Source organism: Lampris incognitus, chromosome 4 (genome assembly GCF_029633865.1).
Source record: "Lampris incognitus isolate fLamInc1 chromosome 4, fLamInc1.hap2, whole genome shotgun sequence".
Classification (NCBI taxonomy): Eukaryota; Metazoa; Chordata; class Actinopteri; order Lampriformes; family Lampridae; genus Lampris; species Lampris incognitus.
The window spans coordinates 57,497,634-57,523,274 of record NC_079214.1 but is presented as its reverse complement, the minus strand read 5'-3'; the positions used below and the strand labels follow the sequence as shown (position 1 = coordinate 57,523,274).

Here is a 25,641-nt window from a genome sequence, read left to right as displayed (position 1 = left end):
CTATGTCCAAAACCTCCCAAAATGAAGTTGCTAAAATGATATTGTAACTCATATGCACAATGGCAGAAACTACAAAAATAAGACCCAAGCTGTAAAAATCAAAATCCCCCCCAAAAAAAAACAACCCAGCACTATTCTTTAAAATGCAGCTCTTGTGAAAGAAGCTGTGATGAGGGGGCTAAGTAATGTTGTATGTGTATCATTGAGTGAATTGCTCCCCGAGAGGGAACAGGTTCTCTCCTTCTCAGTTGTGTCACTGTCAAATGCATTACTGTAGCAGTTTATGACACCCTTTACAGTGGCTGATACGGGAGAGGATCTCCCCACTGTTCTGATTGGACTTCCAGTCTCATTGGTTTAACTGGATGAGGGTGACAGGGGGTGGGTATATGGCTGCCAACAGGAGTCATCTACATACCCTGCTCTAGTTCTAGTCTGATGAGGCTCAGCTGTTCAAGTGCTGAGCTCAGTGTTACACGATACTCCACATTCCAGTAGCAGTCGTCACTCATACCTTGGTTTCTTCCCCTTTAAACTCATTTGACTGCTACTTAAACAGTCAAAGCCACTGTCATCCGCCCTTCCACCCTTTACATACCAAGAAAACAATCCAGAGGTAAGACAGAGATAGCTAGCTAGCTTGCTAACTAGATAGAAAGAAAGAGAGAGATAGATAGATAGAAAACATTCAGAAAACATCGTTTTCTATCCCTTGGACAGAAATTTGTCTGAGCTATAAGGTCTTCACAATCATCATATGTAAAGACAGTAAAAACAACAACAGTAAAAACTAAAAGACTCAAAGAAAGTAAATGAAAGTACACTCAAAAAATAAAATTTTGGATTTTGTTGGATTTACTTAAAAATGTTATGTTAAGTGGTTCCACTGTCAAGTAATTTCTAAACAACTTGATTCATTAATATGTGCTCAAAGTGTTGAGTTGAATTTACTTAATAGAGTTGCATAGAACCGCTTAAGTAAATCCAGCATTTTATTTTTTCGAATGAATGCGCAACAGAAAAAACATTTCATGTCCAGCAGTAGAAACAAGACACTGTTATAGCCTGATTTTTCTCCAGAGGGATTCAATGGTTTCTTGTAAATGTTTTAGTGGCCAAGGGAAAGCAAATGCTGTCGAGACGGGAGGAGTTGTAATTGGTCATGAAGGGGTGGGTTGGGATCACGTGTGATGGGTGTGGACAGAGAGACAGATCTTTTTAACAATAATTATGTGTGCAACTAATGAAATACTTATCAGTAAAAAAAACATAATTATGTCACACTTCGTCAGCCCCCACATCCAGACTGTTATTATTTTTCACATGCCTTGCAGTGTCTTTATATAGTTTACAGTATGCATAGTCCCCGATTGAATATAAAACTCTGCAAGACAACTTGTCAAGTAAAAGTGGTTCTCAAAGACCAGATAGGGTTATTACAGTATTTTTTGTACTCCACTGGTTTCCTGTCAGAGCTCTCCATGTTGCCCCCCCCCCCCCCACTTAAGCCTCTCACACACCCCTTACTTGAGGAATCCTGTGGGGTGTGTTAGACTGGCCCAGATTTATATGAGAGAGAGAGATACAGACAAAGAGAGAGAGAAAAAGAGAGACACAGAGTATGAGGGATGAGAAGCTTGTGGGGAGAACGAGGGGTGTGACAAAAACATGACTTTGGCCACAGTAGCTATCCACCACTCCCCCTCAGTCTCTCTTTCTCTCTCTCTCTCTCTCTCTCTCTCTCTCTCAGCATATAAACACCTTTATATTTGGTCTGCCATAACAAAGAACTATAAAAAAAGGAACAGAAGGGAGGAAATCATTGTAACAAGACTAAGATTGGATCACACAGGATTAAATGGCACTTTGTTTATAATGCGGAAAAGGGACAGTGATAAGTGTGAGAACTGTGGAGTTAAAGAAAATGCTGAACATGTAATATTATGTTGTAACATGTATGAAGTGGAAGGAGAAAGGTTCCAGGATAAAGTCCGAGAGGCCGGATGGGAGTGGAATCTGATGGGGAACAGAAGGAGAGGGAGAGGGGATTAAAATCACCAGGAAGGCACTCTTTACTTTCTTAAGTGACACAAGGTTTATCGGTAGAATTTAAGAAATAGGGTAAAATGACATGATGTTACACACTCTTGTAAAGTAGGTGGCGGTATACACCTTAAAGTTGTTTGCGATCCGCCAGTAAAATTAAAAAAGAAGAAGTATATGATGGCAACAGTTAAGATCAAGTTATAGTTTAAGCCTTGGAGGAAATGCCCCAGCTACAAAACATTAACATTCTCTGTATCAGTGTTAATGAGTAGATCGCTATAGTAATTATAACATTAGGAGACTCATCCCTAATTTACAATAGAACACATCCTTTTTGATCATAAGACCTTGCTTAATTCACAATAAAATTAAAGTGAGTTTGTAAGCATGATTTAAAAAATACCAACCAGGGACTTCCGGTTTGACTAACGGCGGAGTAGGTTACAAACCGGGAGAGCTCTGTTGAAATCCTGGCTACATTTTGTTGAAACGTACTCTACTTCCACTACTACTTTGTGTAGATTTTTGCGAAAGACTACCAAAGATGATGAAACAAAACAAAAAGCATAACCAACAGGCAAAGGACGATAATGACAAAGTTAACCGTGATGGTGAAACACAAACTAGCCAAACTAGCGCTGTGGAAGCTAGCAACTCGCTGCTAACCTAATGGACGCAGAGAAGCTGCTGAAAGCCATGGAGGAACATATCATATCCAATCTAACTGTCCAAGTCTGCTTATCGGGAAATTATTGACCGACATGACCAGACATTGGTACAAATGGAAACGACACTCATTGACATGCAAACAAGACTTGTTTCTCTAGAATCCTCCTGTGTCGCCCTGAACAAAGAAAATGAAGCGCTCAAATTCAAGTTGGACGATTTGGAAAACAGATCGAGGTGCAATAGCATTCGTATAATGGGCATATCGGAAAAAGTTGAAGCCTCACAAGCTACCTCTTCTTTTTCTTTTCTTTTTTTAAGCATGTCTGGAAGAAATTTTTGGTGCTGGTGTTTTTCTCACCCCTTTAGTTGTGGACCAGGCTCACAGAGCACCCACTCTACAGAGCGAATGGAATGATCCCCCACCGTCCATTCATTGCACGGCTCAACCACTGCCAGATGGAGTACATCCTGAAGATGGCAAGGGAGGCGGGATCCCTCAGTTTCTGTGGGTCCGAAATACACATCTACCCCGACTACAGCTTGGAGATCTCGAAGAAAAGAGCCAAGTACTTGAATGTCAAAGACAGCTGAGAAATGCTGGCTTTACATACAGAATGTTTTTCCTTGCCAAACTCCAGGTCACTGACAAGAATGGACAGAAATTGATTTTTCTTTCTCCCGCTGAAGCATCTTCGTTTCTTCAGAATCGTCTGGTACACACAGCCCCTGCGCCGAGTGTTTCTTGAAAAATCAGCTATCAGTCCTGTGGCGAATAGCCTTTGTGGAAGGTGACTGGACGCTTTGCTGTTTCCTATTTTTCTCATGATTTCTTTTTGGCAGGTTATGTGTTTGTATATACACTGCTCAAAAAAATAAAGGGAACACATAAGCAATGCAATGTAGCTCCAAGTCAATCACACTTTTGAGATATCAACCTGTCCAGTTAGGAAGCAACACTGATTTGTGAATCAATTTCACTTGTTGGTAAATTGTCTAATTTCCACCAGGTGGAAATTAGACAATTTGCAAGACAACCCCTACAACAGGAATGGATTTGCAGGTGGTGGCCACAGACCATTTGCCTGTCCTCATCTTTTCTGGCCGATCTTTGGTTAGTTTTTCATTTTGCTAGTGCCCTCACCACTAGAGGTGGCATGAGGCGGTATCTGCAACCTACAGAAGTTGCTCAGGTAGTGCAGCTCATCCAGGATGGCACATCAATGCGTGCTGTGGCAAGAAGATTTGATGTCTCCCAGCACAGTGTCCAGAGCATGGAGGAGGTACCAGGAGACAGGCCAGTACACCAGGAGACGTGGAGGGGGCCGCAGGAGGACAACAACCCTGCAGCAGGACCGCTATCTGGTCCTTTGTGCAAGGAGGAACATGAGGAGCACTGCCGGAGCCCAACAAAACGACCTTCAACAGGCCACTAATGTGCAGGTTTCTGCTCAAACAGTGAGAAACAGAATGCATGAGGATGGTATGAGGGCCCGACGTCCACAATTGGGGCCTGTGCTCACAGCCCAACACCGTGCAGCCCGATTGACCTTTGCCAGTAAGCATCTCGGTTGGCAGATTCGCCATTGGCGCCCTGTGCTCTTCACAGATGAGAGCAGGTTCACACTGAACACATGTGACAGACGTGAGAGAGTCTGGAGACGCTGTGGAGAACGTTCTGCTGCCTGCAACATCCTCCAGCATGACCGGTTTGGCGGTGGGTCAGTGATGGTCTGGGGAGGCATATCCTTGGAGGGCCGCACAGACCTCTACGTGCTAGCCAGAGGTACCATGACTGCCATTAGGTACCGGGATGAGATCCTCAGACCCATTGTCAGACCATACGCTGGTGCAGTGGGCCCTGGGTTCCTGCTCATGCATGACAATGCTCGTCCTCATGTGGCCAGAGTGTGTCAGCAGTTCCTGTATGTCGAGGGCATTGATGCTATGGACTGGCCTGCACGTTCCCCAGACCTGAATCCAATCGAGCACCTCTGGGACATCATGTCCCGTACCATCCGCCAACGCGATGTCGTACCACAGACTGTCCAGGAGTTGACCGATGCCCTGATCCAGGTCTGGGAGGAGATCCCTCAGGAGACCATCCGTCGTCTCATCAGGAGCATGCCCAGACGTTGTAGGGAGTGCATACAGGCACGTGGAGGCCACACACACTACTGAGCCTCATTTTGAATCGTCTTGAAGAATTTCCACAGAAGTTGGATCAGCCTATGTTCTCATTTTCCACTTTGATTTTGAGTATGATTCTGAATCCAGACCTTAATGGGCTAATGATTTTGATTTCCATTGATCATTCTTAGGTTATTTTGTTCTAAACACATTCCTCTGTCTAATAAATAAAGATTTTCAGCTGAAATATTTCATTCATCGAGGTCTATATTGTGTTTTTAGGTGTTCCCTTTATTTTTTTGAGCAGTGTAGTTGTTAAAAAGATGTAGTTATGATTTTAAATTCACAACTATAAGGCAATCTTCGGTCACGGATTCATGTGAATCCCTACTTGTGTTTATCACAGTCATTTTGATGTGCAAGTTAACGTTCTGTTGGATTATGAAATTTTTTTCAGTCTGCACTATTTAGTACCACTAATTTACATTTAAGCAGTTGGAAGGTTACCTAAAACAGTTTTTTTAATTTTTTTATTTTTCTCTCTCACGGTGGTACTTTCATTTTGCTGATATCTATCGGTATTCAGTCGTTAATGCAAAAGTAGATACATTTGTCACTTCCTTGCTTCCTCTTTTTTTCTCTCACATTAGTAAATTTTGTAAAACAGAGTCCAAGTGTAGGTTAGGTGCTTTACAATGGCGGTTAGGAGTATTATGAGGCTGGTAGAGGTAATTAACCCCGGCCTCCTTATCATCCCTCAACCTTCGTTCTCAACCTTCTGCTTTTTTTCCCTTTCTTCCCCCCTTTTATCTCTGCTGCTCCCATATTTCCTTCATCTTCAATGATCAAATACCAAGCCCATGGCTTGGTGTGCTTGTTGCTCATTTGTACTATTCAAACCAGGTTAATAACACATGACAGTGACCTCTAATTACATTCAGAACCGACCCATCCACTTTGTCTCTCTAAATACTAAAGGGATAAATAATTGCATTAAAAGACAGGAAATCATGTCCCACTTACAACACTTAAATGTGGACGAAGCCTCCTGCAATAAACTCATCTTGTAAATAATCATGCCATTTACCTTAAAATGGGATAGGTTGTTGGTCAAGTATTTCACTTACGATTCAATGCTAAAGCCCAGGGAACAGCAATCCTCATACATAAAGATATCCCATTTCAAGTGAAGGAGGTAATTAGTGATCCAAATGGGATATTTGTTATTGTCTCTGGGCAACTGTTCACCAGTCTTGTTATTTTGGTCAATGTTTATGCCCCAAACAGTGATGATCATAACTTTTTCAACAAGCTATTCTCTATTATACCCAGGCATAATGATTATAAATGATAGTCCGAGGCGACTTTAACTGTATTCTCAACTCCATTTTGGATAGCTCGTCAAACAGAGCTCAGCCTTTCTCCAAATCTGCTAAGTTTATCAATGATAACATCGCTCAGAATGGTCTTTCAGACATATGGAGATTTAAGTTCCCTGATGACAAAAAAGTTTTTTCTTTCTTCTCTAAGGTCCACCATACATATACTTGCATTGACTACTTTCTCCTTGATAATAGACTACTGGGGAATTTAAGTTTCTGCTCATATCACAGTATTATAATTTCAGCTCATAGGGCCATTTTATTTTGTTTAGCTCTACCTAATTGCCTCAGGCCCTCTCATTGCTGGAGACTCAACCCTCTCCTATTAGTTGATGAACAATGCGTACACTTTGTCTCTTCTCAAATTGTTTTTTTTTTCTGGCAACTAATGTTTCCTCAGAAACGTCCCATTCAACCTTATGGGAGGTACTCAAGGCGGGATCTTATCTTCGTGGGCAGATAATTGAATACTCATTTAGGGTAAATAAAGCAAGAGCTTCTAAACTCGATAATATCTCTAGACATTGATCGATATTACTCCTCCTCCCCTACTCCAACCCTTTTCAAAGAAAGACTGTGTCTTGCAGACAGAATATGATTTACTTTCTACAGACACGGTGGTATGTCTACTCACAAAAGCTCGGTACAACACTTAGGAATCAGGTGACAAGGCCGGCAAGCTACTAGCCCAGCAAGCACATCAAGCTTCTTCTTCTCAACTAATCACTAAGATTTACAGTCAACAAGGGGAAATGGTAAAGGACCAGATCGAAATTAACAAAATGTTTAAGCAATATTACAGTAAGTTATATGGTTCTGAATGTGATGGAAATTGTCCACAACTTGACTCCTTCCTGGAGAACCTAACCTTCCCCTCAGTCCTGGTCCTACAAAACCGCTCACTGGGTGATGAGATTTCTGAGACAGAAATTCTAGAAGCTGTTAAATCCTTACAAAATAATAAGACACCTGGACCAGATGGCTTCGCCTCTGAATTTTACAAAAAATGTGCTTCCAATTTGCCCTCCCTGCTTCAAGCCATGTTTGATGAAGCTGTCAGTGGGGTGCCTTCTGTAAACCCTACGACAAGCATTGATAACACTTCTGCCAAAAAATGATAAAGGCCCACTTCAGTGTGCCTCATACCATCCGATTTCCTTATTAAATGTAGATTATAAGGTACTAGCTAAAATTCTAGCAGCTAGATTAGAGAAGGTTTTGCCTCAGCTAATATCTCCAGACCAAACAGGTTTCATTCTAAATAGGCATTCCAGCTCAAACTTGAGAAAATTACTAAATATTATGTACTCCCCTCCGATCCGCTCCCCTGAAATGGTTGTATCGCTTGATGCTGAAAAAGCGTTTGATCGGGTCGAATGGCAATATTTGTTTTCGACCCTGAGAGCAGGATAAGCGGTTAAGATAATGGATGGATGGATGAACCCTAACTAAATTCGGATTTGATGATGCCTTCATCTCATGGATTAGACTACTTTACTCTCTTCCTTTGGCCAGTGTGATCACCAACGGACAACAATCTAATTATTTCTCACTCAGCAGGGGTACTTGTTATGGCTGCCCCTTGTCACCCCTTCTTTTCGCTATCGCCATTGAACCCTTAGCCATCGCTCTTAGACAGTCCAGGGAGTTTTTGGGTGTGGAATGGGTGGGCCAAACTTATAAAATCTCTTTGTACACACGCTTCCAGCCCATTTCATTTATGCTCCTTAATTTGTGCCTCCTCACCCCCTCCTCAAAGCCAATTTTCTTCCAACCCAATAGTGTGCCATTCAGTTAGAATTTGGTCACAATTTAGGAGACATTTTAATTTGCATATGACATCAGTGCTTTCCCCTATCCAAAATAATTACAACTTCCCGCCTTGTCTCTCTGATTCTACCTTTAGAGTTTGGTTCTCAAAGGGAATGAAGTCACTCTCTAACGTATACGTTGATGGAAAATTTGATTCCTTTACACAACATTCCTAAATGTACAATCTGCCAAAATCTCACTTTTTCAGATATCTCCAAATATGACACTTTGTCTAGAAAAACATGACTTTTTTTCCAAATTTGCCAACAAACAATACAATCGATCACATTCTTTCTTTATCCCCACAGCGCAAAGGCTTAATATCAATTCTTTATGACAGAATAAGTGATAGCTCCCCTCATTCATTGCAAGTTGTTAGGAGACTTTGGAAAGAGGACCTTGAAGGGAAAATGACAGATGATGACTGGGAGGCACTTGGCCTAATACATACCTCCGCCATGTGCAAGACACAGCTTAACACAACTAAAGGTTGTTTTGAGAGCACATTTGACCAATACTACACCAGCCAAAATTTTTCCTAATGCAGACCCTTCCTGTCCTTGCTGTAAAAGTCAACCAGCAGATCACACACATATGTTCTGGTCATGCCTTAACCTTAACACATTTTGGAGCAGTATTTTTAACGCCTATAGCAAGATGTTTCAAAAAGACATTTGTCCTAACCCCGTATGTGCCCTGTTTGGTTTCACTGCAGAAACTCTTACTCTTAAAGGTAAAGCACATGTAATCATAGCGTTTACCTCCTTGCTTGCTAGATGTCTCATTGTTCTTTCATGGAAGCAACAAGCATCACCTAATTTTTCCAGATGGATTATTACATTACATTACGTTACAGTCATTTAGCCGATGCTTTTATACAAAGCAACTTACAATAAGTGCATTTAACATAGGAAATCAGGAGAACTACTAGTCATCAGAGGTCATAAGTGCATCTAAAAAAGCCTCTAAGAGCAAAACCAGTGCTAAAGTAAAAGTGCAAGAAAGAGGGGTTTTTTTTGTTTTTTTTTAATGAGTGAATTCAATAAGTGCTAAGAACAAGTAACAGGGTAGTAGTTCTTAAAGAGGTGAGTTTTCAACCTGCGCCGAAAGATGGGCAGCGACTGTGCTGTCCTGACATCAGTGGGGAGTTCATTCCACCACTGTGGGGCCAGGACAGAAAAAAGAGCCCTGACCGGGTCGATCGGCAGCAAGGGCCTGAGCGACGGGGCAACCAGGCATCTCGAGGCAGCAGAGTGAAGTGGTCAGGCGGGGGTGTAGGGTTTGACCATGGCCTGGAGATAGGAAGGAGCTGTTCCTTTCACTGCCCTGTAGACTAGCACCAGAGTCTTAAACTGGATGTGAGCAGCTACTGGGAGCCAGTGTAGGGACATGAGAAGGGGAGTTGTGTGGGAAAACTTAGGGGGGTTGAACACCAGACGAGCTGCAGCTTTCTGAACAAGCTCCAGAGGTCTGATGGCTGACACCGGGGCGCCAGCAAGGAGGAAGTTGCCGTAGTTCAGCCAGGAGATGACCAGAGCCTGGATGAGAACCTGTGCCGTCTTGTTGGTGAGGAATGAGTGAATCATCCTGATGTTATAGAGGAGAAATCTGCAGGAGCGAGCAACCGATGCAACGTTTTCAGCAAATGACAGTTGGTCGTTCAGGATCACACCCAGATTCTTCACTGTCCGAGTTGGCGTCACCACGGTGTTGTCAATGGTGATGGCCAGGTCTCGGTGCGGGCAACCTTTCCCCAGAGGGAACATCAGCTCTGTCTTGTCCAGATTGAGCTTCAGGTGGTGTGTCGCCATCCACTCCGAGATGTCAGTCAAGCATGCAGCAACGCATGTCTCTACTTGTGTGTCAGAGAGATTAAAGACATTATGCAGTTTTTTAAACATGAGAAACTCAGATACACCTGTCAAGGCTCTATACAAAAGTTTATGAAGATTTGGACCCCCGTTGTCGAGTTTTACAAGCGCTAACAAATCCTACTCAATAAGAAAGATTAGAGTTAGATTGAGGCGGCAGAGAACTTGCCCCCTCCCCTTTTTTTTGTTGTCTGTTTATTTTCCTTTTTCTCTTTTATATATGTATGTGTGTATTATGAATAACATGTATGGCAGGATATATGTGCAATATGTGTACTAATCTATGTATATGGATTAAGTATAATGCATTTATGGTTATGTAGTTCCATATATATTCATGTGTATGTGCATGAAAATGTATTGTGAAAATAACTAAAAATTATTAAAGAGAAAAAATGTCAACCATAGTTCAGAATGAAAATGTAATTGTTTTCTGGGGCCCGTTGGCATGGATTGTACTGACTTGTTTGTTGCCATTTTCCTACAGGTGTTCAACTGATGATACGGCCCAGTACACTGTTGTGGCTGCAAACAGCCATGGACAGGCCTCTTCTCAGGCCTCCGTCATCGTCAAGAGTAAGTTTATTTACCTACCTGACCATCATCTGTCTATCTACATTTTCACTTCATGGTTCACATGAGACTTATAGCTAAACAGGTTAGAATGAATGGCTGGCAAGCGTGCCATGGGCACCTTTAGTTGTGTTCTGATATAAAATGTTGTATCATTTTGAGACGGGATAACAAGTGGAGGGTCTAGTATTTCAAGTGCTCCAATGACCTCTGAGGTATGGCAGGTTTAATGAAAAGTTTACCCCTCCAACACAGATTTGTAAACACTGGTGCCTCATAACAAGTTCCATCATCACCATTGAAATGAAGTGAGGCACAAGTGTCTAGTTGTACTTTCAGTATCTGCCCTTTGCATATGCCATGTTACCTGTCAGTCATTTTGTTCTGTCTTTCTGCCTACCCCTACATTTGTGTGTCTGTGATACGTTATAGTTTTTATTACTTGGCAATGGTGGTCATTATAACACAGTTGTGAGTAATGATAATTTATAGGGGTAATAAGATAATATTTGTTTTGGTGATGATACTTGTGATGATAAAACATTGATAATTATGATAATGATGATGATTATCATCATAATAATTATGAGTAATTATTATTATTTTGTGTCCCACAGGGTTTAAGCAGGAGGAAGAGTCCAGTGTATATGCATGGCTGCCTTACACCAGTAAGCTCCATAACAAGCCAAGTCTTGACACAGCTGGTTTTATGACATAGCAAGATGTCAACACAATTGTTTAAATGTTGTAGTTGGCAACAGATGCTAAATTAGCAATGGTTTGAGCAGTTTCCTAGCTATTGAATTAAAAGAATCGTTCATTGGCCAACTGAGATTTTTCAATTTTCACAAAACTCCAAATGATAAGCACACATAAGCCCCATGAACACAGAAGATGCACCTGCTTTTCCCCATGGAGGTTTACAGTACAGTGTTGCCTGCAGTGTAGTGCTCCTTGAGAAGTGTTTAGCTCCAGTGCCTTGTTCAAGGACACTTTAGCAGTGATGAAAAACATTGTAGATATGTCACAGTTTTGCATTTGCTGGGGTTAATACATCAGTAATATACCACCATTTTATATACTTAAAAAAATATTGATAACCCTCCTTGTTGCTCATTGTTTCTTCTCACTTTTTTCTTCTTTCCTTAATTTGTCCATCTGTCATGCTCATCCCTCCTGTCTCTTGCCTATCCCCTCTTCATTTCCTCCAACTCCACCAGCCCCCATGCTTCCCAAGATCCAATACACTAAAATCAACATTACTTTTGTGGAGAAGTTTGGTCCAGTGTTTGCTACTGAGGGAGAATCTGCCACTCTTACTGCCACCATGACCCTCAGTCCCAACCTGGCCAACCTGCAGCCAGACGCTCAGTGGTATAGAGATGGTAACTATGCTATGGATATAATTTTATTTCTAGTTAAGTATTATTTAAGTGTTATAACTTGCTTAAATAGACTGACCACCATAGTGATTCTCTGCCTCAACAAGGTCAACTGGGTGCTATTAAGATGGTAAATATTTTATAGAAATTTCACTGCTTTCATGTGTTACTTCATGTTGAATAAAACCAATAAAATATTTTACTATATTCTGCTTAAACTATCTCCTATCTTTACAATCCCTGTTTCATAGACAGTTAATCCCAATTGGTCATATTAAGGAAAAAACAAACAACAACAAAATTAGCCTGGTTGTTTGAAATGGGAGCCTGTTAAGAGTAATACAGGATGTAATGTTGATTTAAACGCCCTATTTCTCCTATCTGTTACTTTTCTTTCTGTTTACAGACACTCGCTTATTTGATTCAAAATGGGTGAAGATTGAAACTGGCAGAGGAGTCACCACCTTGACTCTTCCTCACCTCTACAAAGATGATGAAGGCCTCTATACCCTGCGAATGGTCACCAAAGGGGGCACTGCTGAACACGGCGCATTTGTCTCTGTCTCAGGTAAGAGAAAGCAAGACATGGCAGATATTTGTCTAAGAATTAAGGTAATCTGATACAAGTTTAAACCTTGTGCAGTGTTTTTAATAACAGGTTGGATCCTGTCTTATATTGGTAATATTAAACGTAGCTATTTTTATATGAATTCTTAACAGTGCTTGTCTGCTTCAATTTACAAGCTCTGTGGCACAGCTTTGTATTCAGAATTCAGCTTCCAGGTCACGTATCTCTCTGATGCTGGCATCTCTGCACTGATTTTAAAGATGTTTTTATTCACATATAAGGCCCTACTTGGTCTGGCACCTGATTATATCATAGAGCTGCATAATAACAGCACTGATTGTATTACTATTGCGGCCACTGCTACTAGTACTACTACTACAGCAACTACTACAACCACTACTACTGCCAACACTTCTATTACTACCAATATTCCTACTACTGCTACCAGTAGAAGTAATGTGTGTGTGTGCGCACATGTGCGCACGTGTGTGTGTGTGTGTGCATAAAAAAGACCTAGGCTTTGATACATTACTTTGCACTCTTGAGGTCCCTAGACGATCCCCCAGACTATGTAGGGGGGGTTGTGTGTCTGTGTGTGTGTCTGCGGCTAATCTCGCAAACTACTGGACCTATCAGCGTAATTTATTTTGGCCACAGTTATGACTGTATGATGAACCTCTCATGGTTGCGGTGATTCAAAAACTTTGAAAAACGTTTGTTCTCTTTATCACCGCTCCCTCTCTTCATTCACTCTCTAGCTCGCTTGACCAATGCTGTTCTCTGCCGCTGCCTGATCTAAATCGACTGTGCACATGCACAGCTCACATCTACGGTTGAGTCAGATCGGGCAGCGACATGATCAAGAGTTAGTAAAAGAATTTTGATAATCCAAAAAATGCTAAAGTTACAAACGAACAACTTCCTCTAGGTTGCAGTCCAAACAGGAAGTGTTGCATATTCTTGTTGCTGCCCAACCTGAGTCAACCATAGATGTGAGTCGCGCATGCATAAATGGTTTACCCAGCTTTATTATATTGTAGCGAATTCAGGGACAGCCGGGAACCGCCACAGCCAGGATGCAAACCCGGGTCTCCCGCACCACGGGCGACTACGTTAACCAGTCGACTAAAGCAGCGTTTCCCAACGCTGTCCTCAAGGAATCCCTATTCTGCAGATTTTCATTGTAACCCTGCATAGGTAGCCCTGCTTGTACTTATTCAACCAATCATCTCACAGCACTTAATTATGCAAGGTGTGCAACATCTGACATAATTCATTGCTGATTGGTTGAATAACTACAAACAGGTACCTATTCAGGGTTGCAAAGCAAATCTGCAGGATAGGGGTTCCTTGAGGACTGGGTTGGGAAACACTGGACTAAAGGGTCTGACCTTGCTGGCTAGCAAGTCTACACATCCGTAGTCGTTACACTACCCCCTTGCTTCCGATGGCCTCACGGTCTCGCCATCCCACTTCTGACACGAATGTAGCGAATTCAGAGGGCAGCCAGGAACCACCGCAGCTGGGACACGAACCCGGGTCTCCCACACCACGGGCAACTACGTTAACCAGTCGACTAAATGGGCCAACCTGTTAGCCAAGGGCTAACGAGTCTACACATCCGTGGTTGTTACAGAATTATGAAAATAGAGACAGAGTTATGGTCAGACCAAAATGGTTGCATAGCAAACCTTTTCTTTTTTGGAAAGTATAAGTTCATATTAGTCTTGGTCGCATTCATGCGAGGGTTTTCCTAGGAGGCTGCCCATCCACAGACTGACAGGTGTATCAGGTGGGGTTTTTTTTTAGCTTGAGCACTGCATATTGAAACCTTTTTTTTTCCTCTATATTTCCCATTCAGTCGACTTGGACGCTGCACAAAAGTCTTATGATGGCGGAAAAACTATTTTTTTCTGTCTGTGTGTGCGTGTATCTGTCCACTGCTAATCTCACATACTACTGGGCCTGTCAGTCTAATAATTTGTGTGCACAGTTATGACTATATGATCAAGGACCTCTCGTAGTTGCAGTGATTCAAAACCTTAGAAAAACCTGTTTTAAACTGCAGTTGAGTGCCAACTCCTCAGTTGGTTTTACTTCCAAGTCCAAGCACCAGTGAAGGGGAGATACACCTGGCAGGGATCTGCACTTTACTGAGTGCACTCTTTTAGTTAAAAAGATTACTAACACTGTTATCACTGAAAGTACTATCACTAATGCATTGTTAAAAATGCTATTACTATGACTTCAACTTTTGTCAATAGTAATAATGTTAATTATGACTCTGAGCATCACAGTTAGTCCATTATCATGTTGTTCCTTCTTCTATAGACGGTCCTTCTCCAGTCCCTGAAGCTCCTGGTGCCCCTATGGACATCAAAATCCATGATGCCAACAGAGACTATGTCATTGTGTCCTGGAAACCTCCCAACACCACCACAGAGGGTCCAATCCTTGGATACTTTGTAGATAAGTAAGATTGATTGATCAGTATTAGATTAGATTAGAGTAGAGTAGAGTAGAGTAGATTGCGTTATTAGCCACGCAACCAAGGCCGGTGGAATTTGTTTTTGGTACACATTAAACTCTGTAGCACAATACTTACATGGCAGCAACAGAAACTCCACATATTATCACAAACAATACAGTTACACAATAGCAGAAATAAACATAACACACAACAATTAGGTGAATGTTGGTATTCATGCCAATGGTGTGTGAGGAGGGAACTACAAGGAGGATTTCAGAGTCCTGATGGCTAGGGGAAAAAAACTGTTTGTGAAGCGTTTAGTCTTAGACCTATAGACATACAGACAAAGATAGACAGGAAGATAGACCACATCATCCTCTTCTGGAAACTCCCTCTCATACTTGCACTGAGAGAGCCACGTTACTATAATTCACAGACAATAAAGAAAGACTAATGAGGATAAGTTTTGTGTGTGTGCGTGCATGTGTGTGTTCTGTTTTGATTTGTGGCTGTGACGAGTTACCTCTCTTCTTCTTTTTCTTCTGGCTGCTCCCATTAGGGGTCGCCACAGCAGATCATTCGTTTCCATCTCTTCTTGTCCTCTGCATCTTCCTCTGTCATGCCAGCCACCTGCATGTCCTTCTTCACCACATCCATAAACTGCCTCTTTGGCCTTCCTCTTTCCCTCTTGCCTGGCAGCTCCATATTCAGCATCCTTCTCCCAATATACCCAGCATTTCTCCTCCGCACATGTCCAAGCCATCTCAATCTTGCCTCTCTTGCTTTGTCTCCAAACAGTCCAACCTGAGCTGTCCCTCTAATATACTTGTTCCTAATCCTGTCCTTTTAAGTCACTCCCAGTGAAAATCTTAACATCTTCAACTCTGCCACCTCCAGCTCCACCTCCTGTCTTTTCGTCAGTGCCACTGTCTCCAAACCATACAACATAGCTGGTCTCACTATCATCTTGTAAAACTTTCCTTTCATTCTTGCTGGTACCTTTTTGTGGCAAATCACTCATGATAGTTTTCTCCACCAACCCCACCCTGCCTGCACTCTCTTCTTCACCTCTCTTCCGCACTCCCTGTTACTTTGGATGGTTGACTCCAAGTATTTAAACTCGTACGCCTTCGCCTCCTCTACTCGTTGCATCCTCACCATTCTGCTGTCCTCCCTCTCGTTCACACATATGTATTCCGTCTTGCTCCCACTGACTTTCATTCCTCTTCTCTACAGTGCATACCTCCACATCTCTCCTCAACCTGTACCCTACTTTCACTACAGATCACAATGTCGTCCGCGAACATCATAGTCCACAGAGACTCCTGCCTGATCTCGTCCGTCAACCTGTCCATCACCATTGCAAACAAGAAAGGGCTCAGAGCCGATCCTTGATGTAATCCCACCTCCACCTTGAATCCACTATTTATCTTAAGAAAATGGTATTGGTCTTGGCAGCATCTTCCTCCACATCCTTTATACTGGTCTTCTTAGCATAGCATACCTCCTATACTTACCTTCCTTACCTCAGCTTTCATCATCAAAGCATCATATGATGTTAGTAATTTGCTGTGTTTTGCTGCATGTGACTCTGAATAAATTCTCCAATCACTTTGTTACTTGACATCATGGAATAGGACATTAGTCACATACACTTCTGTTTGATTTTTGGCCATAGATTATGAACTCATGTTATTCACTGGAGTTTTCTTCACACGGTAAACATTTTGAGACTGCCTTTTGCCTGACTAGTTTGCAAGGTTTAGCAGATATGGCATTAGCATACCCTTGAACAATACAAATATCCCTTCCATGATGTGTTTTTGGGTGTTGCTCACTGTTATCAGAATTTAATCCAGTATGTTCTCTGAGTGTTTTTGATTGCCACCCTTCCTGTATTTGCATTTATTTTGTCATATTTGCACCGCAGAAGATTGTTGATCTTTGTGGCTACAACTAACACATCTTGTGCAGTGACATTATTCCTCTTCTACAGCTGTTCTTCTTCGATCGAAAAAAAAAACTTTTATTGCCTCAAAATAAAAACCAATGAGAGACGAATTGCATACAGTCACAACATTTAGACGTGCAGATGTTGGTCAATGCTGTGTTTTTTAAGAAAGAAAGAAAGAAAGAAAGAAAAACTGTGACATCTTGGTTGATCTATTGAACATGTATATCGTACATTGTTTTTCCAGCATACATCAGCTGTGAGGTAGTCATGAAGAATTAATGTTATCCTCAACTACCCCACTCTCCGTCTCCTCTCCTCTTGTGTCTTTTCTCCATATTGTAGATGTGAGGTTGGGACAGAGAACTGGTCCCAATGCAATGATCACCCCATTAAGATCTGTAAATATCCAGTGCCTGGGTTGTTCGAGGGACACTCTTACTACTTCAGAGTCAGAGCTGTCAACTCCCATGGAATCAGTAAACCATCTCGCATGTCTGAACCCATCGCTGCACTGGACCCCACTGAGTTTGAAAGGCTTCATGGTAAGTTGGCCAGAGCTACATAACAGATTGTTTTTTTATAGTTTACTACAAATATGTTCTCATCACTGCACCGGAACATACAGAGTTTTATCAAGACTTAATTCCGAATGCATTAACACAGAATTTATTCTCTAGTTTATTTACAGAATGTTGTTAGCGTGTTGTGCACCACATCTCAGCTACAATGTGAAACCCTGTTCCTTAGCTGCTCCCAGATAAGTTTGTAAGACATAATGGGATGTTTTCTTCAGGGCATAGCATGTTTAGATTAGTTTGAATTGATTTTAATAGTATGCTTTTTTCTTCTTTTTTTTTTGAGGCAGAGGCAAAGGCTGGAGAATGTGCGTGGCATGTGCAGCTTACACAGTTTGTACATGCACCTTTAGAGTGTCATGCACTTAAGTGAAAAAAATCACAAATTGACAGATGAAAGTGTCCATAGGGATTTAAATTTTATACCGGGATGGAACAAAAAGATGAAAAATAAAGATTGTGACAAATGACGGTGTTTACTTTGGTACAGGAATCAATATAAATGTCAGAAGCCTCAGTTGTAGATTGTGCAGTCTTTCTGTGCACATTTCGCCGAGTTAATGACTAGCCTAAAGATGTTAGAATAGATGATAAATTAATATAGTCTGTCACCTCTCTCCTTCCTCCTCTGTCCTAGGGCTTTTATTAAAGAATGCCATTATCTTGTTCATTTTAATTCTGGAAATTAAACTTCAAGTTATTGCATTATGTTAGACAGAAGTGACAGAAAACTGTTTATTTCTAGGGGTGGTTATCATCTCAAATTTATCGCCAAGGCTTTATTACATTTTGGATTGGTCAAAAAGATGAAACAGGGATTTCTGCTTTCTAAAATGATCTGTCAAGTCAAGTGTTATGCAGAGTTTTGCATCCCTGCCAAGAAAATGGATCCACTCCACAAATTTGTCAGATATGTACGCATTTAGTGGCATTTCACATGGCTTGATTGAACAGCCATCACTGTTTTAGACAGAGCTAAAAATGACCCCACATCGACTATGGCCGGACTCGATGAAGCAGCAATCATTGGCAACGCTGTCTTCGGGAGGGGGGCGGAGTCGGCTTGTGTTCGTCATGTGAATGCATCTCTGTGTGTGTCGGAAAAACAGTGGTTCGGCCTGGATTCGCCTTGTCACGAAAGTGGGGAGGCGCTTTCCTTCGAGACTGCCGGCCGGAGAGATGCAGTTGGCGAACGCATGCAATACGAGGGTGGGTGTTTGAATTAAAATAGGGATCAATTGGCCACTAAATTGGGAGAAAAAAGGGAAAAATCAGAAATAAATTAAAAAAAAAAAAAAAATGACCCCACATCAGAAAAATAATTTACAACAGGCAAAGATGTTTACCCTCACTTTACCTTTAGTATATCCATGTTTAAACCCAGACACATCTAACCATTTTAAAAGCACTGGTCTAAAACTGGATGTGGTGGTCTCTGTGCCTGCAGCTTAATGATGTTGAATGTACATATTTAGAAAATTTGCAGTGCATGCACCTCTCGGCGGGGGGGCAAAACTGGGCATAACACCAGTGCACAAAAAGTAGGCTACTGAGGTTCGATATCCAGTCCTATTTACTTCTGTAACTTAACCTAACGTATCTTTAAAGCTAAATTAGCTTTCGTTACAAACACACATTAGTTTGCCTCACGAATAACGGCAGTTCGTCGCTTACCTTGATCTTGCAGAAATTGTGAATGTGTAGTCCTCCTGTTGCCTACACACTCGAGTGCCATGTGTAACGTGCGCGTGCTTGGTATGTTTATATACGCGCAAGACTCCGTCGCGACTCCAATTGGGATGAGCAGCTTGGATAATGGATGGACTGTTGCGTGGGCCTCGACAGATGGCGCATGAGCTACAAGCTCGACGCAAGAAACTTGATGACGTTAGGACACTGTGTCGAGCATAAACCTAACACGTCATCAGAACACTGACTGAGTTGGGATCCCGAGGGTAATTTCTAAATCACATGAGGTCCCCAGATAATACTAGTCCTGTAGTGAGCTGTGCAATGGTTATGGTCATCATTCACCAACAGTAACCCTGAAAATCCCGAAAAAGTAAGTCTCAGAATTGTTAGTAAGATTCTTGGAGAGAAATAGAATTAAGGAGAGAGGGGTGTAGCGTAGCAGTCTATTCTGTTGCCTACCAACATGGGCATCGCTGGTTCGAATCCCCGTGTTGCCTCCGGCTTGGTTGGGTGTCCCTTCAGAAACAATTGGCCGTTTCTGCGGGTGGGAAGCCAAATGTGGGTATGTGTCCTGGTCGCTGCACTAGCACCTCCTCTGGTCGGTTGGGGCACCTGTTCGGGGGGGGCTGGGGGGAATAGTGTGAGCTTCCTGCGCTCTACGTCCCCCTGGTGAAACTCCTCACTCTCAGGTTAAAAGAAGCAGCTGGCGACTCCACATGTATCGGAGGAAGCATGTGGTAGTCTGCAGCCCTCCCTGGATCGGCAGAGGAGGTGGAACCGGGATGGTTTGGAAGAGTGGTAATTGCCCAAGTACAACTGGGGAGAAACGGGGGGGGGGGTCAAATAAATAAACAAACAAACAAACAAATAAGTAAGGAGAATGATTTCTATATATCTTTTACCCCTGACAACTTCAAATTAGACCATTTAGAGAAGGAAGATAGGAGAGGAGGATGTAAAGTATTTGTGTCATGGAAGAGTTCTTGCCATTACTTGAGAGTGTTAAAGTGTCAAGGCTTGGGTTTGACATAGGATTGCCAGGAGAAAAGAAACCGCCACATGGCTGGTAGATGCAGGTTGCCCAGCAAAAGGTGGCATGCACTGCCACACCATGACTGGGGAGGGGGGGGCAAAATGGCTAGCCTTGGTTGTCAGCACCAAGACTTTGAACTCAACCCAAGCAGCCACAGGCAGCTGATGAAGAGCATGTAGGAGAGGGCTTACATTGGGAAGACAAGGTGGGCTGCAGTGTTTTGGATGAGCTCCAAAGGGAGCCTGACCAGAATGGATTGGCAGTCATTGAGGCTGGAAATAATTAAAACTTCAACTATGCACTAGACAGAGTCCCCTCTTAAAGTCGAGCAAAGTGATTGTGACTGAATGCAAACCTGCAGGATAGGTTGTGGCTATATTGTAAGCAATGCTGCATGTGTGACCTGTTTGAATGTTAGAAAGTTTGAAAGGCTTCACTATATGATTTAAAGTGATAAATAATACTCAAGCAGCATGGTGACGCAGTGATTAGAGCGGTCACCTTAAAGCAAGAAGGTCCTGGGTTCAAACCCCGGGGTAGTCCGACCTTGGGGGTCGCCCCGGGTCGTCCTCTGTGTAGAGTTTGCATGTTCTCCCTGTGTCTATGTGGGTTTCCTCCGGGTGCTCCGGTTTCCTCCCACAGTCCAAAGACATGTAGGTCAGGTGAATTGGCCGTACTAAATTGTCCCTAGGGTGTGTGTGTGTGTGTGTGGGGGGGGGGGGGCTGTGATGGCCTGTCCAGGGTGTCTCCCTGCCTGCCGCCCAATGACTGCTGGGATAGACTCCAGCATCCCTGTGACCCTGAGTAAGGATAAGCGGTTTGGATAATGGATGGATGAATGAATAATACCCATTTTATACTCAACTCCTCTGACTTGGAAAGGCTTCTTAGCTTCTTGGAATGGCTTCTCAGTACATTTACAGGTTATGTTGGTTGAGTAAAGGATTTTAACTATTCATGAAATGTTTAGTTTGCATGTTAAAGGATAAAGTTTGTTTCTTGTATCTTTAAAATACCTCAATGCAGTCTGATTTAATCAGTTTATTCTTATGAAACATTTATGTATTTTTTGTTTTTTATTCATCTAAGGGTTACATTTTCATAGGATATTGTATAATGAAATTAATTTCAGTGGTTAACTGTATAACCCACCTGATCATATTGCTTCACTGTACTCAGTGCAGAGATTGTACATTTGAAACCTGTAATTCAATGCTGAGATATAATGTGTGAATACTTTCAGAAATTTGCATGACACGTCTGAATCCATTACTTAGTAAGATTAAATGGAGTTCAACAGTTACTAGCAAAATGGACCTGAGGTAACTGTCCTTACGTTGTGATGTAAATTGTTTACATGTAGCAGAGTTGCAGCCAGCGTGACAGTTTATTTATTTGGATGGGCTTCATTAGCTAATGTTGTATGGACAGTTACATAGTGAGCATGTTAGTTTGATGTACAGCCTCATTACGGTCCCTGACCCTTTGAATTCCTAATGACACATTAGTCTGTTTATACAGCAGGACACATAGTAACACTTATGCATTAGGATGTTGACATGCAATTAAGATGAAACCACTTACTCTAATCCCTGTCGTCGGAACAAACTGGATTTCCAAATACACATAATGGATGAACACATCAGCAATGCAAAAGCATATTTGATTACATTTTCTCCATGTGTGGATTTTCCCGGTAGATGCATGTGGTTCATGTCATTAAAGATGATTTTTCTTCTTGCAGCCAAAAAACTGGGTGGAAAACTGGATGTGGTATCTTACCATGATGACCTTGAAGGTAGGGAGTTAACCACATAAACATCAAACAGTGGAAATATAGATATTTAGAAATGTATTCTGTAATTTAATGTGCTATTACAACATTATAGTATATTATTGTGTTACTAGAAAGGAAACTAAGTCAAAATCTTACTATGATTGCCTGTAGAGTGAAGGGGACTTAAGTTAGTTCAGTTAGTTTTATTATCATAGGTAGCTGTTAATTGGCATCAACAGTTAAATTAGAACAAGTATGTAAATTCAAATACATAAATATAATTTTTGTATTAAAAGCAATTTGATATTTGGTTACTCTCTATGAAACTGTGTCACTTTTTAATATCAAAACTGAGGTTTTTGTCTGTACAGACAAACTATAGTACAAATATAAATATACACGTTCCTCAGTGTTCCTTACACTTTTCATAGAGCGTAATCATTCCCCTATAGTTTAATGGAGAAAGAAAACCTTAAACCTTTGTTGTTGTTATTATTATTATTATTATTACTGTCTGGCAGCACGGTGGCGCTGTAGTTAGCGCGGTCACCTCACAACAAGAAGGTCCTGGGTTCAAGTCCCGGGGTAGTCCAACCTTGGTGGTCATCCCAGGTCGTCCTCTGTGTGGAGTTTGCATGTTCCCCCCCGTGTCTGCATGGGTTTCCTCCGGGTGCTCCAGTTTCCTCCCACAGTCCAAAGACATGCAGGTCAGGTGAATTGGCTGTACTAAATTGTCCCTAGGTGTGAACTTATCGGCCCTGTGATGTACTGGCGGTCCGTCCAGGGTGTCTCCCCGCCTGCCGCCCAATGGCTGCTGGGATAGGCTCCAGCATCCCGCGACCTGACTTCGGATAAGCGGCTTGGATAATGGATGGATGGATGATATTTGGTTAAAATATTTCATTTTATCAAAGCAGTAAGAGACATGATTACACTGGCTAGAGTAGGTGCAGTCAGGCAGAAGTTCAAATCCATTTCATTTCATGATGTTCAGAAGGAACATTGTAGAATTTCTTCAAAATTCAAAAATTGGTTGGGGAATATTTTTAGTGTGCAGCAGTCAAGAACCAAATGAGAATCAGTCAATGCTAAAATAAAATGTGTCTTCCTATGATTTGTGTGTGTGCGCGCATGTGTGCGTGTGTGCATGCACGTGCACATGCATGTATGTGTCTCTAGCTGAAGGCAAGCCTCCAGGTGCTCCATCGGGAATGTATGCCTCAGAAACAGACAGGACATATGTTGTTCTGAGCTGGAAAGCCCCAGCTTACTCCAATAAGGCCCCCATGTGGTACTACATAGAAAAGGTAACAGACCCTACATGATTACTACAATGTGCACTGCTATAACGGCTGAACACAAGTATTCACATGATGGCATATTGCCCGGCATTATACAGCTCTTGAAACAGTAAAGCCTACACCACCGAAACTCCAATGCGTGGTGTTGTACTAGATAACAGAAAACTGCAGTACTACTGCCCAATCCCACAGTTTCTAATACTGTGTTTGAATCAGTGTTGTGAATCAAGTGTAATTTTGTGTGTGTGTGTGTACTCCATCGATCCCCGATAGGTTAAATTTCTCTTTTTGCATAGACCACACTGAATGTTTTTAATGTGTGAGCTTGAACAGAGGAAAAAACATTTTTCCATTGTAATTTATCTGTCAACAGTTTTTATGCTTTTCTTAGGAGTTCCTTTTGTGACAGGCTGAAATATTGGAATCACTAAAACCGCTCTGAAGTTGTCAGATGCAATAATTATAAGCTATGGAAAAATTCAGATGCATGATAATAAGATATGAAAAAAGAACAGTTTTGGGTTTAAAATGAGGCATCAAGGCAGCCTGAAGTCATGTTTACAAAGAAGAAGCTGGGCTCAGTCCAATGTGTCCACAAGCACCACCCTGGAAGTGTACTTCAGCAAGATACTATTCTGCAGCTGCCCATGAAATCTGACCACCCTATTAGAAAGGGCAATAAAAAACAGGAATGTCTTTACTGGGATAAAAAAAAACAAAAAAAAACAATCACATGCGTCACATATTTTTACATCACAACCCCGTTAGTTCGGGGTTGAAGAACTGGGGTAAGAACTGTGGCACAGTGGTTAACACAGTTGCCTCACAGCAAGAAGATCCTTGGTTTGAGCCCCAGGGTAGGCCAACCTTGGGGGTCGTCCTGGGTCATCCTCTGTGTGGAGTTTACATGTTCTTTTTTTATTTTATTTTTTACTAAATTTATTTCTGATTTCTCCCAATTTAGTGGCCAATTGATCCCTATTTTAGTTCAATCACCCACCCTCGTACTGCATGCGTTCGCCAACTGCATCTCTCCGGCTGGCAGTCTCGAAGGAGACGCCTCGCCACTTTCGTGACAAGGTGAATCCAGGCCGAACCACTGCTTTTTCCGACACATACGAAGACGCATTCATGTGACGAACACAAGCGGACTCCGCCCCCCTCCCGAAGACAGCGTTCCCAATTATTGCTGCTTCATCGAGTCCGGCCATAGTCGGATCTGACGAGACCGAGGCACAAACCTCGGTCCCCAGTGGGCAACTGCATCGACACAAAGCCGATGCTTAGACCGCTACACCACCACGGACCTCGGAGTTTGCATGTTCTCCCTGTGTCTGCGTGGGTTTCCTGCGGGGGCTCCGGTTTCCTCCCACAGTCCAAAGACATGTAGATCAGGTGAATTGGCCATACTAAATTGTCCCTAGGTGTTAATGTGTGTCGGCCCTGTGATGGTCTGGCGGCCTGTCCAGGGTGTCTCCCCGCCTGCTGCCCAATGACTACTGGGATAGGCGCCAGCATCCCCATGATCCTGAGAGCTGGATAAGCAGTTTGGATAATGAATGAACCCCGAACTACTAAAGTCAAGACAACTTTATTTGTATAACTCCATACCACAAATTACAAACTTGCCTCAGGGGGCTTTACAGCAACACAACATCCTGTCCTTGGACCCTCACGTCGGATAAGGAACAACTCCCTAAAATAAAAACCTTCAACAGGGAGAAAAAAATAGGAAGAAACCTCAGGGAGAGCGAAGTCTAAAACTTTGCATAGCAATATTCAATTTAGTACTCCCTTATCACTACTGCACATTGTAGAACTTTTTAATGCAACATTTGTTCAATATTGTTGACTTTTTTTTCATCTGCTAGTCATTGGATTAGAATGAACTGAGGTTAACTGAACTACACTAAATATGCACACACTAACTATGTACACAACATCAAGTCCCATGCCATGACATGACACAGCAACACTTGTATATAAAACTCCATGACAATATATTTATGTTTATGATATTTATGTTTGGCTTCTCTCTCTGTCGCTCGCTCTCTCTCCATCTTTGCACAGTGTATGGTGGACAGTGGATCATGGCAGCGTGTTAACACCCAGGTCCCTGTTCGATCACCTCGCTATGCCGTCTTCGATCTGGCAGAGGGCAAACAGTACCTTTTCAGGGTTCTCTCTGCCAACATGTATGGAACAAGCGAGCCATCAGAACCAACTGAACAGATTTATACTCAGGAACTCAAAGGTCTGTCTCTGTCTTCCCTCGAATTACCATGTTGGTTTAAGCAGGCTCATAAGAACTCTCTGCAATCAAACATCAGTAGTAAAAAGAGCAGAGAACGCCTCAGCATGTGCCGGGAAAGCACAATATAATGCCACCCCCAAGATTCAGAGGTCACT

General features: G+C 42.2%; 1 protein-coding gene across 1 annotated transcript in view; it reads left to right on the top strand.

Moving 5' to 3' along the window:
- The window catches only part of myom2b (myomesin 2b), a 76,322-nt gene that overhangs the window by 16,287 nt on the left and 34,394 nt on the right, over window positions 1–25,641 (top strand). Inside the window, exons 5-13 of the mRNA XM_056278543.1 lie at window positions 10,395–10,483; window positions 11,098–11,148; window positions 11,701–11,865; window positions 12,269–12,430; window positions 14,762–14,903; window positions 17,197–17,396; window positions 21,899–21,952; window positions 23,111–23,238; window positions 25,303–25,486. Of these exons, the coding sequence (XP_056134518.1) occupies window positions 10,395–10,483; window positions 11,098–11,148; window positions 11,701–11,865; window positions 12,269–12,430; window positions 14,762–14,903; window positions 17,197–17,396; window positions 21,899–21,952; window positions 23,111–23,238; window positions 25,303–25,486 (1,175 nt within the window). The remainder of the gene's footprint in view (window positions 1–10,394; window positions 10,484–11,097; window positions 11,149–11,700; window positions 11,866–12,268; window positions 12,431–14,761; window positions 14,904–17,196; window positions 17,397–21,898; window positions 21,953–23,110; window positions 23,239–25,302; window positions 25,487–25,641) is intronic.